The sequence below is a fragment of the Cariama cristata genome, unplaced genomic scaffold, assembly GCF_000690535.1.
Source record: "Cariama cristata isolate BGI_N322 unplaced genomic scaffold, ASM69053v1 scaffold3271, whole genome shotgun sequence".
Lineage (NCBI taxonomy): Eukaryota > Metazoa > Chordata > Aves > Cariamiformes > Cariamidae > Cariama > Cariama cristata.
In genome coordinates, this window is record NW_009600837.1 from 4,992 (window position 1) to 23,836 (window position 18,845).

An 18,845-nucleotide genomic window follows, 5' to 3' on the forward strand; every position below is an offset into this window, starting at 1 on the left:
TGGGAAACGAAGGTGTTTAAATGAAGGTCGAGGAAGACGCTAATTTAAGAGGTTCAATGTCAGCATGACCTCCCAGGGCCAGAAAGAAAGGCTACTGGAAGGCTATGAAGCAGACTCCAGAAAGGAAGTAGCAGACTGGCGATTTAAAAGATGAAGGGTTTTAGAACCGTCTCTGGCTATTTAGCAACCACAGTCCTCATGAACGAGCCAGCTAGAGCAAATCCTGGAGCTTAGACAAAAATGCCTTGCAAGCTTGGTTCTTAATTTTGGGAAGGGGTGCAATGACAGACCTCTTCTCCTGCACAGTTAATGGAGAGGAAGGAAAAGACCACGTTCTTCTTCATCAGCCTCAGCTTCTCTCGGCTCAGTTTCATCAGTCAGCTTTACCTATCAGATCCGGGAGCCACCTTCTCCTGCAGTACAAAAGACTTTAAACTTAGAAATGAAGAGACTTCAACCCCCCAAAAAGTGTAATTCTGAAGTGCTCAACAGCCTTTAATTCATTATGAACCTAGAGGCAGAGAAAAAAAAATATGCAAAAAATACATCACATCCTTAATCTAGGGGGAGAAAAAAAAAAATCATTATTTTTATAGCACATAATCAGACACAAATATATTTCACTGGAGGAAGGGGAGGGTAGGACTGTGCATTTCCTATTTCCTTTTCAATAGTCTGATGCACAGAGGCCATCAATATGGTCATTATAGATAATCTGCACAAGTCATTCCTAAACCAAAAAGAGGGATTTAAAAATAAACAAAAAGGAAGAACCCTTGCAACAAGGAAGGGCATTCTACAGTTCCAGGTTCAAGTTTAAACATAACTCAGCATCTGAATATGGGGGGAGGAAACACACTTTGTTTTTACAATATAAATAGTATTTTAAAAAGGTACTACATATGAATACAGTAATGGTGCTATTTCAGTCAGGACTTCAACATGCAGAGGAAATTCCCCTTTGCTCACAACCACTCATCCCATCCCACCCCTTCCCCTCCCACCTCCAAAAAAAAAATCCTTTGCTGTTTAAACTCTCTTTCAATCGTTTTAAATATTTCTCTTGTGGCCTGGCAACATTCTTAGTCTTTTATACAAGTAAGTTTTCTACTAAATCATGTCTTAACCAACAGGAGACAGCTATGTAGGAGTAACAACCGAAGCTTTTAAGAACCTTGCCAATTTTTAAAACCTTTATTAGTCTCAGTTTGTTTTTATTCTTGGAGATATCTATTGGAAACGTCAAAAACTCAGAAATAAAAAAAACCCTGTTTCAAACATCTTACGAACACGCACGTGTGCACACGCGCACAGACACGCACACACGAAGAAAATAACCCGTAGCAGAGGCAGTAAGAAATAAAGGGAACTCCAGTTCCCTCAAGGGAGAACAAAAACCAAAATTAAACAAAAAAAAACCCCAAAAATTGCTTTATTCTATCTCCACTCTTGCACTAGGACAGTTTAATACCCATCGAGTCTCTTAAGATGCTAATCTACCATCTGCTAGCCCACAAATCCTTCCCACTTATTCCCTTAAAGATCCAGCTATAGCGTTGCTTAAAAACCTCTTCACAGAACAATGACCACCTTGCAAAGGGGCTTAAAAAAAAAAAAAAAAAAAATTTGTCTCTCTCTGTCCAGTGATTTCAGGGAATTAAGTGGAAAAGATTGCTGTGCAGCGTTCTGGAGAGCTCTGCTATCTCACAGCGGCTTCTGCCAGGCCAAGGCATTGAGGTGAGTGGCACGATGCGCCCTTGCCCTCCTTCACCCAGACACTGTGGAAGCCACATCCCCATTCCAACGATGTCCTAGGGCTGCCTTTTTCTTTCCCTCTGAATTGACAGAGGTCCTCCAAAGAGAGTGGAAGACTTTCCAGTGACTTCAGTAGGGTTTTGGATCAGGCTCTTTTATAAAACACTGCTCCATAACAGCTCTTCGACCGGAGGTGATTTTCAAGTGGGAGCTGCCCACTCAATACTTTAGGATTTGTTTTTGCCTTTAATGCTCATTCAGTTCTCAGTGAACTGAGTCCAATCAAATGAAGGGTTTGCGTTCCTCTTCCCCAGAGTATCTCAAAGGCTCAGTCTTTACTTAAGTAAAGGATGTCACAACAATCAATGATGTTTGGGGAATTTCTTCTTTAATAGGATAAAAGAAAAAACATACAAACACCTCCCAGGCTTGCGTCATGGAATGATTCTGACAACTGTAAGGAGCACAACTCAAAAAAAAAAAAAAAAAAAAAAAAAAAAAAAAAAAAGAGATAAAGAAAAGAAAAAGGTTCCTATGGGAGACATGCCTACCAGAGAGCTGGAGCAATCCCTCGATGCTCTAGTCTGCAGTGGGAAAGGGGGATGGCTCGGAAAGGAACTAACACAAGAAGCAGCAACAGAACACTTGCCAAAACGAAGTGGCATATCGTAACTGAAAGCCATGCTGATTTTTAACTAGAAAGCAACTGTGATGGCAAAGATGCAGAAGGAAGATGACAAGAATGACCAAAACCTGGCCATTTCTTCCCTAAGTCCCTTCCCGGTGACATGGCAGAAACGCACACATCTATCACATGTCTTTAAAGGAACTAACGGTAAGAAACATCCCAGCTATGAAACATTTCTTTCCCCGTCTTCCCCAGCTTACAAAGAAGATAGTGTTTCTTTACAAAAAAAGAACCCAGAACTTTCCAGGACATCTGTTCTTGCTCTCCCTCTCCCCGCTGTAGTATTAGTCACATTTCATTTGGGGGTAAGGGGGGAGGATTTTGTTTATTTTCTGTTTTAAAGCCATAATCTAGAAAAATGTTTTGTGGAAACTTTTCTTTTCCTATTTTTGTTTGCTTTTTTTTTTAATAATGCTCCTTTATAGAAAACTTCACAAAGGTGACGTCTATGTACAGAAAACACAATTCCAAAGGCTGCTTCAGTAGTCAATTAATAGCACCTTTAAAGACAAAAGAGTTTAACATATTTTAAAAAGTCATTTTGTTAAGTTTTAACCCTTTCCAAGCCTCATAAAAAGGAGCCAGTCACAAAGCTCCAGTAGTACAAACTCTTCCAAAGTCTCCGTGTGAAATCCTGCCTGAAGGTTTTTCAAGCTCCCTACTCTATGGGTCAGCAACGTCTGGCAAAGTAGAGGTAGCGTGCAGCCAGACGGGATTTTCTTGCAGTCCAAACCAAGAGTAGACGAAAGAAATTCACAGCAGACTATTGAACAAGGCTGGTCTTCTATTCCACAGTTTCCTATTTATTTTTCCACAGGCTTGAAAAAGGTTAACGTAATATTTTTAATTAATCCTAGTTAAAACATGTTGCTCTGAGTTCCAGACTGGTACTGCGTCTGCAACAGGCTCTCCATAAAGGCCAAGTAATCTGGGTTTTGTCCGTATTCTTCGGGATTTCTTGAATTCCCCATCCGGGGGCGCTTGGCTGCTCTCACTTCATCTCCCGAAAATACATCTTCCTGAGGGGCCCCAGTGCTGAGGGACTGCAGGAGACAGGAAAGTACAATCATTAGAGGCACAGCAGGGAAACGGGGAGAGGCGCGGGTGCAACCGTGGAGCACAAGACAACGAGGATAGCAAGTGAACAATGGGGTTCAGAGTCTTTCTGTAGAAAAAGTGAACTCCAGAACATGCAAAGCACAGGGCTGAAATTAAAAATTCTGGGCTTCTGAAACCAAACGGGAAAGAGAAACCCTCGAGTTGCCTTCTTTCTGTTTCAGAATATCTTTCACTTCAGCTCCTGCCTTGTGAATTCTCTGTTTACTCCTATCCTCCTCTGCCTCTTCGGGTTATTCATTCCTAGTAGAAGGCACAGAGGAAACTGAGGCTTCCCTATTGTCTTTTTTAAAAAAATACAACAATAAAAGGAACCAAAGAAAGCATTTGGGGATCACTGTACCAAGAATTGCTTCTGTTCGTCCTGCTCTTACACTGTCGAATAAGATGCGTTTCTTGGTAGAAATTATTATCTCCTATCGCTTTGTTCCTTTGTTCTGCTGTACTAACATGAAAGCTCTGTGAGCATCACATCCACAGAGCGCACTCTAACACTTCTGGCAGCAGAAAGTACATGAGAAAAGCCTTAGCTTTCAACCAGACTTGAAACTTTCTATTCACTTTCCAGCTTGCATTCCTTTCTCTGGAACTGTTATAAAGCCTGATGTCTCCACTGCAGAGAATATGTTACTTTCCAAAATCCTGTATTTCAGGGCTCTTCATTTGTCTTCATTATTAGTCAAGCTTAAATAAGCTGGAATATTGTGCACATCTTAGAAATTAATTCTAAGGTGCTTCTTTGCCACCAGAAGTCTTTCAAGGATAATAAAGTAAATTACTATTAACCTCTAAAATTTATGCCATGAGGTCTTATTGAGATAAACAACCTCAAACAAGATGGAGACAACGCCTGTAGCTACATTACAGAAAGCATTTTACAGGTGTTTTTTAGGTAAAACCCTTGAAGATTTCATGCATAAGCAAACAAAAGTTTCCTCCAAATTGTCATCAGTTCTTCCACAGAATTGCCTGTCACCAGGCCATTTTTGACGATGTGCTCCTCACTCTTCTGCTAGTGGCCACAGATTCACAGGATCAGTGAACCACTGATTTAACTCGGCACAGCAAGTCATATATTCTTAAGGGAAGGTTGGACCATCCTCTTTAGGTCTTGTAAGAGAGAGACAGAAGCCCAGAACCTTATCACAGGTTAATTTTGCAGATCTGTCCCTGTCCTGCTGTGGTTGACATGACAGACATTTAGAATGACGAAGAGAACTGTATATTCTCCATTTGCATAGAAACCAGTTTCATCATTTGTTTAAATGAGATGGCTTTAAAGCAGCAGGTTTGAAAACACTCGGCAAGTCTGGAACCAAAAAAGCTATGAAATAAATATCTCAGATTTTCTAGGCTCAGTAATTCCATTGTATGCAGCCTGATCTTTTAGATTAAGAGCTTTATAGGTAAGAGCTACATTGTAAATCTCCTGTTTGGTGAGAAGTGGGGGTTTGGTCCCATGTCGCTAATCAGTTCTCCAGAAACCACTAAGCTGTAGACCAATTCACCTCACTTCTGATGAAAGGCAGTATTCGGACAGAACGGCAGTCCATATAACTAAATTCATGCGGTGTAAAATGATATGAACATAATCTTTTAACCAGAGAAAACAAAAGTCAGATCTGAACATGTGAAAGGGGAAATCATTTAAATGCTTCTCAAGCATTTACATCAAGGATTTCTTCTACTCTGCGTATTTTGTGAATGACAAGTGCTTTCACAGCCACAGAAACTGGAGGCTGCATTCACCTTATGTCTAAACAATATGCTAAGAAAATGTGAGTGAGTACCGCAAGCCACAGCCATTTTACTCTTTCTGTTACTTTGATACCCACCAGGCGAGACTTGACTCTCTTGGGAAGCTCTTCCTCCAAGGTATAAATATCACCACGCTTCACCATTAGTTGCGAACCATCTTCAAACTCGACCTGCAGAGTAGGCAGAAGATGAAATAAGAACTTGGCCTCTATGTTTATAGTACTTGAACAGTCCGTTCCCAGCCTATGCCACACACGGTCCTTTCACGGGAATACCAAGGAAGCATCGGCGGCCAGCTCCCCTGGATGATCCCCTGTTCTTGGCACTGCACGTCTCTGGGATTGCTGTAGAATGAGCATCCCTAGGCTGTATTAAAGATGCTGAACCAAAAAAGCACTGGTTTCAGGGCTGCTCAGGCACCCTTGTCTTATCTGGCCCCAGGGGTTTCATTCAGTACTCCTGTGGATCCTAAAATGCCTATGCCACAGCTGGACCAGCACCTCTGCTCCCCACTCCCAGGCAGAGCACTAAAGATTTCTACTGATTTTTGATTCAAATCCTGAAAAAAAGAAGATTTTCATTTATAATAAAAGGCAGCCCTGTATTCAGGCCAATATGGTAATAAGAATTTCTTTCGGCTTAAACAAAGCATTTTCACACATCATAAGGAAACAACTCCAGCTACTAAAATACATTTGTATTTTAACAAGCAGAAATAGTCAGCCAGGTACCAAAAAACAGTGGTAGCTCCTCATGTCAAACCTTTTTTGCTAGGCACTGATTATACCATGAATTATGCATCAGATGTTACAGGAATGTTTATTCACGGAAACGTGTCTATAAAAATGTTAAAACTATTAAAAGTTTTTAAGAGATTCTCATTTCCTTTGCTCAAGACTTATTACACTTGTCTGGATAATGCAGGAGGACAGACACCACGGTTTAACATGGGATGGATGTCAGGTTCAGACTGGACCAGTTCAGAAGGAAGAAAGCATCTGTGCTCTGAACTCCTCCTCCTGCGCTGCCCAGGTCTTGCAGCTCATCGGTTATGCAAGCTCAGCGATGCCTGCTGAGGTCCCTTAACCGAGCAGCAGACGTCAGCTGGAATAACTATGCAGGTGGGAGAACAGGCTTTGAAAGATGAGCTCTGCTGAGCCCTGCTGAGGTGGTTTAAGATGCTGCTGGTCCCATTTACTCTCTGGTTTTACAGAGCACCACTACCGTAACAGAGTCAGAGGGGAACACGAATTACAAAGTTTTAACAACCAAGGCACAAGCAGATTGCTCTCCGCCATTTCCACTACACGAGCTCAACTTCTAGTAGAAAAGCAGGATTTGCAACTAAGGGCAGTGCCATCTTGAACTATCACAGAGTGGCTAGACCTTGTTTAAGTTCCAAATTACTGGTACAGGTTAGTCCCCCGTTATGAACACGTTAGAGCAAGTTACAAAACAGTCATTTGGGCTCAATTTTTTTAAAAAACACACACACAAAATACAGACTTAAGAGATGAGAACTGGGAAGCTACTGCAAAATAAGACAAGTTTAAAATGTAAAAGCTAATCCATGCTGTCTTCCTATGAACACACTCATTTCACAACAAAACTGCTTCTGTGTTTTTAAACACAATCCCATTCCAAAACAGATGAAAGAGATGCACCATAAGTACTGAAAAAGTATCTGCATAGGGAACCAATGCGGAAAACTATTCAGGCTATTTTCCCCATGGAGAAGAGCTTTACTTATAGGTAACTGCACGATTTGAAAAACACAGACTCCTCATGCATATTTTTCTGTCATCTGGCACTATCAGTGGAATAGCCTGTTTCAAATTATGGTACCTTTGAGAAATCAATGACAATTTCCTATACTGTGATTAAACTGGAAAGCATGCATAACAATAGATCTTTATGGAACTATATATTGTACTTATTCATAGCCAGGGTCACCTCAGATCATGCCTTCCCTGAAGCAGTTAACATCCGTTATTCACACTAAAAAGACTGTTAACTGACAAGGTGGATTATGGTGCTCCTTGCACACAGATACGAAATGCTCTGTGTAGAGAGGATAGAAACCAGAACCCCATTTCAAACAAATACAAAATATGAGACTTCCTTTGCCTTTTGTCCAGAGGCATTAATCTCTTAAAAATAACAACTATTTGCAAATTTCAGCACATATTTTTCAAAAGGATGTGCACAAAGTATACTTTCCAAATCACTGTAATTTTCAACTTCTTGGTGCCATTTAAAACCTTCCGTGCTGAAGTACTAATGCTGTGTACCAGGTTAAATATTCCTTCACTATTACAACCTTCCACAAACAAAAATCCCATATGTGGAACACACTCAAAGACAAAAAACACTGGCTGCTGTTTTTCTCACCTTAAAAACAGAGATGGTGAGAGTATATGAGACTAGAGATCGAAGGTTTCCAATTCCTCACATAACAGCAGCAGGGCATCATTCCCACATGCTGCTGCTGCTCCACAAAGTACCTTCCCACGACCAGAGGATTACTCCCCCCCTTGAAGTAGTCTCCCGACCCATCGTTTCCCTTACTTCCTCTCAAAGCGTCAAGGAAAGTTGTAATTATGTAGATTATTGACTCATGGGGAACTACAGATGACGAGCTCAGCTCCAGCTATAGGATAACCATCAGTGAGTAGTCTGAGTGGGTCACTTTTGACCTGAGTCAGATCTGGGCTATAAGGAATAGGGCAAATTTATTTTATTTTTTTAAAATAAGCAGATACAGACTAGACATATGTCTATCCACATTCTGCCACAGAAAACCTTTACCCTGCTCCTATTTTAACACCGTATTTCTCTTTAGACGACCAGCAGTACTAATTTCAGAAGGCAAACCCTCTCTTCATGACTGGAACGAGCATTCAACACCAGCGAGCTATACAGCTCAAGTAACAATCAGACATGTTGGCATGAAGTACGTGGGTACTCTTCCATACTCACCTGGTAAATCTGACTGATCTGGGCTGCAATAAACTTGGCCTTATAGATGATTCCATCTGTCCATTGCAGTTGAACCATCTCACCCTCTGGAGGGGGTCCCATCTGGATGCAGTCTCTGCTCTGAAGACATAAGAGTGAAAGAGGTCAGAGAGCCAACACCAACAGAGCTCCAGACCTAAGTAAAGAGGTGTGTTAAAATCACCGCGCAAGGAAGGTGCTACCCAACACTAAAAGGGTAAGAAAGTTTCTGCACTTGTGATTCGTTGCAGTCATCTCATACAAAACCATTAACCAGTGAGAGACCAGAAATAAACACCTGCACCTCCTTCTGGTGACAGTACTCAGTTCTAGGAAATTCCTCATTACAAATCCCGAAACATCAGATCTGCTATCTCAACAAAAACATGCAGGGTGACCTGCTCCTTTTCAGATGGTGAATCAATGGCACAATCAGGAAGAAAATGCATGAGTTGACAAGTCAGCCTCTTCTAGACATTCCTTCTATAAGTGAATCTCCTATTTTGAACCAGAAATGCTTGCAGACAATCTGCTTCCCCCATGAATCACACTTGTCAGTTGAAAAATAAGAGATTATTCAACCACAAAACAAATTGGATGCAACTTAAAACAAACACTGCTTTCTGTTAAGTCACCTGCATATAGCAAAATCACATCTTTGTAAAGGAAGAAATGCAAGCAGTAACTTTCTTTTTCTTTTTTTTTTTTTTTTAAGTTTTCAAGTTTTACTTCCTTGTTCCACCCCAAAGTGTGTAGAAGAAGAATGCACACGTTACACTTTGTACTCATCTCTAACAGTAATAGTCTCCACAGAGAGCTGCTTACAATAATGCTTTCTGGGTAAACGTTGTCACTGTATGAGCCATCATCAAAGTTTACTTCATAGAAAGTCTGTGTTGTCATGCCAATCACTTTACATCGGTAGTAGAGTCCATTCCGGTTCTTTGTGATCACAGTCTGTCCAAGGGTCACCTCCTTTCGAAACTGAATCTGTGTGATAGAGAAAAAGGAATAATTGGCAATTTGCAAGCATAAAAGCCGCATTAAAAAAATACAGGTGCAGAGAAACTGTTTTACAAAATCAAAAGCAAACCAAAAAACCCAAAAACATACATTCTGGTTAGCTGCTTTGTGTTTGAAGCAAGTGATGGACACAACATAGGGCCAGTCATCTGGCTCCATGGGCACGCCGGCTGCGTGTGCACAGGTGACGTGGAAGGACGTGGAGCAGTGCTCGTACGAGCACTGGATGCAGGCACCAGACACTTTCTTCATCCGTTTCCGACAGTACACACATTTCTGAAAAGAAACACAGGTCAGCGTTATGCGGGCAGTCAACAGCAGCTTTAACGCAATGTATGGCACCCTGTTACCTGACATGGTGGAAAAGTCTGTATCATTAGCGTCTAGGGCCCAGAAGCCACAGCCAAAAATGGTGACGTTTGCTGCCGAGAGGTCAAGTCCAAAACTTCCAGACTTGCCTATATAAGCCTGCCTAGAACCACTCGTAAGCCAAGAAACTACAGCAGACACCAACTTATCGTGCCCTTGAACATGACGACATCTCCCAGTAACTCAGCCCTCCAGAACCACGCCGGACAGCGAAGCAGACGTAAATCCCATTTGGGACTATGTTCACTGGAGGGCATAACAGGCAAACACATCCGTGTTACTAGAGAACTGCTACAACTCAGTACTCATCCTCCTTAGGTATATGAAAGGTACCTAGGTTAATTCAAACAGCAGACAGATCTTCACAGATACACTGCTAGAAAATAATGTGTTCATTTTTTTGGAAGAACAGAACACAGAATAACTGTAATAATTTGTTCTATTATATTTAACAGAGCATTACACCTATTAGATCTAATAGAATATAATTTCATATAATGGAACAAAAATACTGCATGTTTATTTTACACACATTAACATATCAACCGTAAATATTTTATTGGTATCCATGTCAGATTAGCTATTGGAGATAATTCAGTCACTGTTTTGCAAACAGAAGAAATAAAAACGTTGTACCAAACAGCAGAATTACAGGGGGGGAAAAAAGGTATGAAATCTTTCAGTATTTTTTAAACTCATTTTCTGCAAAGCAGATCCAGTTATTAGGCTAATCTAACCAGAGAACACTTAGGGGGGGACAGGTAATCAACTTAACATGTGTGACTACTTTAAAAAGAAATCTAAATTTTTTCAAAGCTAAAAATTGTAAGCCTTACGGCACTGCAGACTTGGCAGCAAGCATTCGGTGTCAGTGGGAAACGAGATACATTTCCTCACTCCCTAACAGCACCAAACTCTTGTTTCCAGCCCCTCGGAAACACAGAAGATTGGATCTCGGGAACCCCAATCTAAAGAAATTTAAGTTGGACCCTTGTGTAACATTTCCAGGGAACTATTTGGAAACACCGTTCTTAGCGTTTAACATTCTAAGTCTCGGGAACCTGTCACTGATCGATGGCAGCTTCTTTACCTTATCTGAGGCTTGGACAAGGCAAATCAGGGAAAAACTAATATCACACTTGTGAGACAAACATGCATTTTACTTGTTAGAATGAACAGCTCGTATAAATAAAACCCTGAGAGATACTGTATGTCCCTGAATCTGACTCTACAGCTATGTGATTTATTTATCACAAAGAAATAATTTCCACATATAATAAGGAGGAACAGAGGAAAGCAGTAATTTGCAGTGCCCGTTTCCAGATTACCATCTCCAAAGCACACCACGCCGGCTCCCTCCAGCCACCGCCCCCCAGTTTGACCGCCTGCCTCCCTCCCCATCCGTCCGCTCCTCTAAACATAAGTGTCCTACGAACACACTATCATCCTATGAACGACAGATTCTTCTCCTCTCTGCAGCATCTGATATTAAACAGAGCCTTTCTTCCTCTCTTCATGGCCTCTCATTTACCTCACTCCCATTAAAGCAGCGCTCAAAGTATGCAACATTACAGAACACATGACCTAAATTTCAAGATCTGTATGAATTACGACATCCCATGGGATTAGAAATGTAACATAAGCTGCCTGAGATCACACAGTAAGCCAATACAACCCCCAGAAGTACAAATTCACTCTGCGTCTAGATCTGAGCTATCTTAAAAGCGTACCCTCAAAAATATGGAGAGTGGTTTCATATTATAAACCATCCAGCAAACGCAAAAGAATCGCCAAACTTCAATGTTACGTTTTATTTGTGTTATCATAGCTAACAGCCAGGGCCCCGCTGCACTCGCTACAACACATGGCCAAGACAAATAAAAGACCATTCCTTCTCCAAAGAGTATTTCTCTGCCTTGAAAGCAGAAGATGCAAAAGAAAGGGAGAAGGGAGATGCTCCCTTCCCTATTTCTGTGCAAGACCGCCCCTCCCTGACTGGGGGCTGCCCCACACGTGTATATCAAATAAGTCAAAGCCCCTTCCTATGAATTGACTGAAGCCACTATGTTTACACCAAAGATTAATTTGGCCTTTTTACTTAAACTAACAAAAGCCAGGAAATTCAAAGCCAGAGCCTCAGTGTTGCCAGAATGTGGGGTTTAGGATTTAATAAGCTATGCCTTTATCGCTCTGTAAACCGCGTTCAAAAGCTAGATAAGCACCACAGCAAAGTGTACAGCAGGAACACGGCACCGAAAGCAAGTCAATGGCAATAAGATCTCATTATTAAACTGTCAATACCTAATTCTCCCGCCAGCAGGGACAACTGCTGATATACGATGTGCTCGATGCTGCCTCTCAAGGGAGCGTTAACCCTCCGGTATCAGGAATCTGCCTTTATGGATGCAAACGGGATTCTTCCAAGCCAGAAGGATTAGCATGCACCTAATGACACCCCAGTGGCAAGACAAACTCCTTATGACAGCCAAAAGAGCTACACCAATGGAATATTCAGAGCAAATATGATCAAAATATAAAAGAAAAATGTGAGCGACAGCGAGACTGAAATGTAGAAGATGGTGGAAGGGGTGAAAATGCAGAAGATCTGGAAGTGTGAGAGATGGGATGGAGAGAAGGACCGGTGCCAAGTGCCGTGGTAAAGCAGCACATGTCGATTTACAGACATTTTCTGTGGGAGGGGAGGTAGCAGGAGGAGAGAAGGTCTAAAGCACAAGGGAAAATCTTCAGAATAAATGTACATTGGAGAGTCGGGTCATAGCTGAGCGTAAGAAATGGGCTGTCTCCTGCATGATGAACACTGCAATTCATTTACTCCACTGAGGAATGACAGGTAATTATTCCAAATTTCCACGTCATAAATAATTTACACACAGAGGCCCATAATACACCATTAATCAGGAAACATGCAAACTGCATTCTTTAAAATGATGCCATACCCACAAATGGACTGAAAAGTCTATGCTTGAAAGGGGAGGCCTGGTACATGCTCAAAGAACAGGATACACCTTTAAACACATCACTGCAACTCCTTGTTACCTCAGCCCTCTCACAGTAACTTAAAACAATACAAACATATTAAAAAAAAAATTCAAAAATAATCACAGATAACCTCTACCCCCTCTTTCTTCCATTACCTTCATCCATTCACTTCAACTGTTCTCAACTTTCACATCATACCTTCTCTCCTTCTCCATCTTTTCCAGCAACAAAGGCCATCTCTCCCATTTTATCTAGTACTGCATCAACTCCATCGTTGCCAAACTCATCAGATCCAAGACCACCACCTTCAGTTTATCTTCCTAAAGGCAGCTGCACACCTCCAAAACACAGACACCCCCCCACTCCTCCACTGACTCCTCATGTGCTCCATGAATTACCTGCAAATTCCTATAAAGAACTCCTAAAAGTCTCCACGATGGCTCATGAGCGTGTTTCTCCGTACGGTATTATGCAATTAAATTTCTTTTGTACTTCTTCACACACTACACCAATGCTGCTGCTAGAAGCATCACTGCCTTTACATTCTGCCAACCAAATTAATTTTTCTTAATCTTTACCTAGTTCATAACTCCAAAACCCATTTCAATTTTAGCTCAATTTGCTTTCTTTCCTGTAGTAAACGACACTCATAATGCCACATTACATGCAGTGACAACACCAATAAAGTGTTTTCAACAGACATCAATGGTCCATGCATACATATTGTAATGGAGTTCACAAATAAAGACCAAAACAGAGCAGAAAGATTTGTCTTTTCACACTAAATACAACAGTACTTACCTGATGACATTCTTGAACATAGAGTAATTTGGCTGAAAGTCTACTTCTTATATGGTAAAAGCTGGGCTAGCTGTATAGGGGCACCAGACATTTTACAGGGGCGTGCTGATGGAAACTCAAGACCAAGACCTGAACCTGTGTTCAGAGCTACCTGGACTAGGGTCATCACAGATCCTGGCAGAAGTTAAACAGCACTGCACCTCTAGAAAAGCTACTCTGATTATGATGAAGCAGTGTGCAGCACCATCCACGCTAACACTTTCCAACTGAAGTGCTTAAAGCCAGGCTTTGACAAGAATTGAGCTACAAGCCAGGCTCCTGCTAGCTTCAACATAAGGAATAGGTGCCTGTAAATCACATCATTAGACTGTGTAAGTCAAGGTACCTCATATAAAAATTTCTCTACCTTTCCTGAGACATGAATAAAACATGAGGTGCAAATGAAATACAACTCTGAAGAAATCAACAAAACTATGAAGCTTTAATTCAGGAACGAAATAGAAAGATGTGTAGTAGGTCTGTGCAGAGGCTTTGGATGGCATAGCCAATGCTTCAGAGCAGAATGAAGCAACAGAGTTTTATGGACATTAATACTGTCCTGGCTCTACAGGACTGTAAGGCAGCCACAGAAGAGTTAAAGAATTAAGTCATGTTTCCTTGTGAGGCTCCATTAAGCAATACAAGCGAGTCTTGTGTAAAAGGATTTTTAGTTCATCATTACAAGTGCTGGTAATGAAGAGGATGCATGCTGGAAATGTCAGATGATCCATAAAGAACCACTGCTGTAGGATTTATCACTCTCACATCACACTGCTCCATCACTCTACCTGAATAATGAATGCTTTTTACATTCACATTTGTGTACAAAACCCATTTGCACAACAGAGAAATAACTCTGGAAGCAGACAGAGATTCTTCCTAATCTCTCAACCCAGCCCTGGCTGGGCTGCCTGCACTAAATAGCTGCGCAGTTAACAAATACATCAATGCTAACCAACGTATCACTGCTACATCACCTTCCCCCATACCACACTCCCAACTGTCACCCAGCTGACTTCTGTACAAAAAAAAAAGTAGCAAAAGCAGAATTTATTTTGCAATAACACACTACAGTGATGGCGCATTAACTAACATTAAGATTAATTGCTCTGAGCTAATGAATCATCCATTACTAATCCTCCAGATGAGGCTGCGCAACTAAATAACAAGTGTAGCTGGACTTTTATTAAAATCTTCGCAGAATCTCGTCTTGCAGTCATAGTCACAAAGAAATGTTTATTAATTTCTGCAAGAGATTTCTTGATAGAGAAAGAAAAATATTTTAAGAAAGCCAAATCAAATTACAGATGAACAAGTCAGCAATATGTCAGCTTCTTTCCAGCTACCACATCCCCTCACACTTCAGTAAAAGAAGCTTTCAGGTAGTTTAGACCCAACTGCCAGGTGAGTCAGCGTCCTAGGCTGTGGCCAGGGTAAGAGCCCACTCCTAGAGACTAAAGGCAGATCTGGCAATCACAGCTTGTTTGTGTGCCAAAGCACTGAGACAGTACCTCAGAAGACATCCAAATGATACAGCCTCCTGGTGCGTTTGTTGGAGCGAGAACATCACCTCCAATCTCAGCTACTTTATGATCCCACACAACGTTTTTCTGTGTAGTTCAGGCCTTTGTCTTGTCTTTTCTTTTTTTTTTTTTTTGGTTCTTTTTCACAAACACTCTCTACAGGTAAAAAAAACCTACCAGTTTCCATCTCTGCTCTGGAATAGCACTGATATCCACAGGATGACGCTCTATTACATTGAGAAAACGGGCCTCAGGGACAGCAATAGCACAGATTATATGGATCCACCTGGGGAAAAAAGTGAAGAGATAAATCAGAGTCTACCGTTACTTGAACTAAATACTCAAGAGAGCAGTTAACATTTCTCTGACTCCCTCAGTATCGAGGCATTTTTATGGTGGTTGGCAGCCTTGGCAACACTACCAACTGATTGTTAATCATGGATGCACAAGGTAAATGTCCCTGAACAACAGGGATCAACCTTCTTAGCATCTGATCTTGCATGACACTAAACATTCTCCGAAAAGACTTGTCTCTGAGAAATAATCAAATTCAACAAGTGTTCAGAGCCATGTTACCTCTGCTATTGAGAAGCCTGCTGCAGAGTGTAAGACAGCACAGTTACCCAAGCTCATCCTGCCACGTCAGCCAGTAGCAGTTACCTCCATAATGCCAAAACTAGCTGCTACACTGAGCATCAAGACCAAATTCACAAGACTATAAGATAAGATGCAGTACGGAAGGAAAAAAATACTAAAAAACCATCACTTACCGCCCATCAGTGGTCATCTGAAGAGCTCCTCCCCTGAGATTACACAGGCAACATTCCTGTAGGAACAAAACTCCTTCAGAACTTGACCAAAAAGCTCTGCTAGACTGCCTATCTTTCCCAAAAAAATGATTACACCACATTCGGGATGCAAAGGCAAACTGTACCCTCCCATTACCCATCTCTGTTGAAGTATTTACTTAATTCCCACAGTAAGTTTTCTTCTGTCTCCAGAAGAGCAGATGCTTACCGCTGCCCATGCATTGGCTGAGCACCGTGAGCAAGACCAACTTTCATTCACCAAGTCTGGACGTATTCCGTAACAGCCTGAAAGAAACAAAGTTATACCCTTCAGAGCTTTGCTAATATATCTGCAAGGTAAATTAGAAGCGTCTTTGAAATCAGGTGTAGCGTTTGAGTAACTGTATTCAATAGTCTAGGCTCAGACAAAAGTCATAAAGAAAGTTACCTTTAGGAAAGGGGTGAGAATTTGGGACCAACAAGTCTAAAAATGAACAAATAAACAAAAAAACCATACACAGGTAACCCTCGAAAACGAACAAACAAACAAAAAAACCATACACAGGTAACCCTCAACATTTTTTTTTCTCTTCTGTAAGGACTACAATAGCAGTACTTTGATTCTTCATGCAAGAACTGGGCTCAAAGTGATGCTACTACTGCTGGAATGCACTCACACATCAAAACAGTTAAGACTACCGAATTTTAGCATGATTGAAGCAGTCATCTTTGTTAAGCAGTATTACGAGGAAGGACAAACCCAGTAATATTGCAAGGAAATTAAATACATGCATTTCGCATATTTAACAGTATTTAAACTAACACTAATTTCTGGTTATATGAAGTGTTAGAAACACCTGATTTTATACAGCATCAATCACTGTTACATGCAAGCACCAAATCCTCCTACATACTTATCTGCAGAATCAAAATAGTAAAGTAGTATTATACTCATTATAAAGACAGGAAAATAAGACCAAAAAGGCCCTTAAAATTCTGTAAAAGGCACTGAGATTTGCCACTGAAGACAATGGGGAAAAGACACAGAAATAGTTCTGAAAAAGCAGACCTATGTGATTCCCGCAAGCTTGCAAAGCAAGCGGAGAATTAAACGTATTGCAAATTGCTGGCCAGCATCCTAACTAACGCAAAGCTCATCCCGTGGCCTTTACCTATTCTAACAAAACCGAACATAAAATTTCAGCTGGGAATAACAGTTTCAAATTACTGAATTAAACTTCAAAGAAGTTATTCAGAAAGCACTGAGATTGCCACAATAACCTGATTCATAAAAATCATCCACTTAACCAGATAAACATTATGTCAAAAAAAGTCAATAATATAGATCCACAGCTGTTTTCCACATCTGAAGTCTCTTTTCATCATATGGTAAATCAAGAAAGCAGATTCAATCTAGTCCTAGAAAATGGGAAGGGGGGGTGAGTCTAAAAAACTGGTCTGGAAACTAAGCTGGAAGAGAAACACACCCTTAACTGAAATACTGCTGGAGCTCAAAACGGTGTAGAACGGGCTGAAATTTCAGCATTGATTTCTTGCTTCAGGACCACAGGTAGCTGGGCTATGGGATCCGAGGGGAGAAATAGTTGCACTTACTGAACCCCAGACTGTCCCATAAGGATGATCCTAACAGAACAAGAGAAGTATGGTCTTTTAACGGATTTTGTCAACACTTTAAAAGCTCAGAAACCTTCGCAAAAGCTTTCTTTGTACGTCCTTACTGTTGTCGTAACCTAGCACAGTTGGGTGAGGGCACTTCTCAATAACAAGGAGACTGCCAACTGGTTTTACAGCATGCTGCCAGATTAACCAAAATACACCTCAACGCTGCAATCCTATAATAAAAGCAAATGGATTCTCTGCAGCAAAGTCAAAGGGATATCACAGCCTAGAAGTACAAACAGCGACAAGGAAACAAGACGACACTGGAGACTACATCAGACTAGATTTAACTTCTGTCCTATCCTCAGGGGTAGAGCACAGCCAAAATAGAAAGCTAAATTTCTCTACACCCTGTCTGAGACCGCAGATTAACATCATCTTGCCCACATCCTTCTGTCCCTAAATAGAATTTGGCCACTGAAACCATTCTGATAGACTGGACTACTGAGGACATACAGACGTACAAGATGTAGCATCTCTGTTCTGATCGCTACAGAGACCGCAATTTGTGGAGTAAGAAAGCAGTCTTTATTTGCACGCTCACTCTGCGTCTCATACTCTTATTAGCCAAAAGTGACCATAATCACGGACGCAGTACAGAAATAAAAAGTTCCATTCTAGTTCTCCACAAGAGACAGTCATGCTGAGCTGCACGGTGACCTGCAGACTATAAAATTGGAACAACAAAAGTAATTCCAGCTGATGCAAGTCAAATAAGCTTTCCCATCTGTCAAGATCAAACAGCTGAACAGTAATTCGTCACATCCCCTAGTATGAGTGCAAATGTTAACTAGATGTTGTACAATCTACAGTGAAGGTAGAGTCTACCAGGATTAATCAGATCTTCTTTTAGACGTAACTATCAGGGAAACAAACAGACATATGTTCCCTGTTGTAATCAAGTGCCATTACTACAAACAGTAACACAGACACTAATAAAATATATCTCAGAAACTACTCCATAATCTCTGATGCACGCAAGAACAACACAACCTTACCCAGAAGACCAATATTTGAACATGCTAAAAGAGTGTGATCAGCTTTGCGATTTCTGCTTTATTACAAAAAAAGATAACAAAAGCAAGAATCAGTTCTGTGAGACAGAGAAGAATCAGCCAACAAAACCAACAGTAAAACCAGTATTTGTGTGCATTTTTAAGATCAGTTACTGCCAAGATGGACTCGAATATGGAGACATACTAGTACCAGAAAAAAAAAGTGGGAGTGACAGGTATAGCAAGCATGCCAAGAAGGAATTCAAACATAGGCAACATACAAAGAAACCTGGGAGTTTCTCAATACTCAAAA

General features: G+C 41.0%; 1 protein-coding gene across 1 annotated transcript in view; it reads right to left on the reverse strand.

Moving 5' to 3' along the window:
* Positions 1-2,812: 2,812 nt before the first annotated feature.
* KDM4B (lysine (K)-specific demethylase 4B) overlaps positions 2,813-18,845 on the reverse strand; it is a 76,910-nt gene continuing 60,877 nt past the window's right edge. Inside the window, exons 15-22 of the mRNA XM_009710167.1 lie at positions 16,087-16,163; positions 15,840-15,895; positions 15,247-15,355; positions 9,428-9,613; positions 9,140-9,304; positions 8,297-8,416; positions 5,395-5,487; positions 2,813-3,486 (exon numbers count right to left, since the gene is read on the reverse strand). Coding sequence (XP_009708469.1) covers positions 3,301-3,486; positions 5,395-5,487; positions 8,297-8,416; positions 9,140-9,304; positions 9,428-9,613; positions 15,247-15,355; positions 15,840-15,895; positions 16,087-16,163 — 992 coding nt within the window. The 3' untranslated portion in view covers positions 2,813-3,300. The remainder of the gene's footprint in view (positions 3,487-5,394; positions 5,488-8,296; positions 8,417-9,139; positions 9,305-9,427; positions 9,614-15,246; positions 15,356-15,839; positions 15,896-16,086; positions 16,164-18,845) is intronic.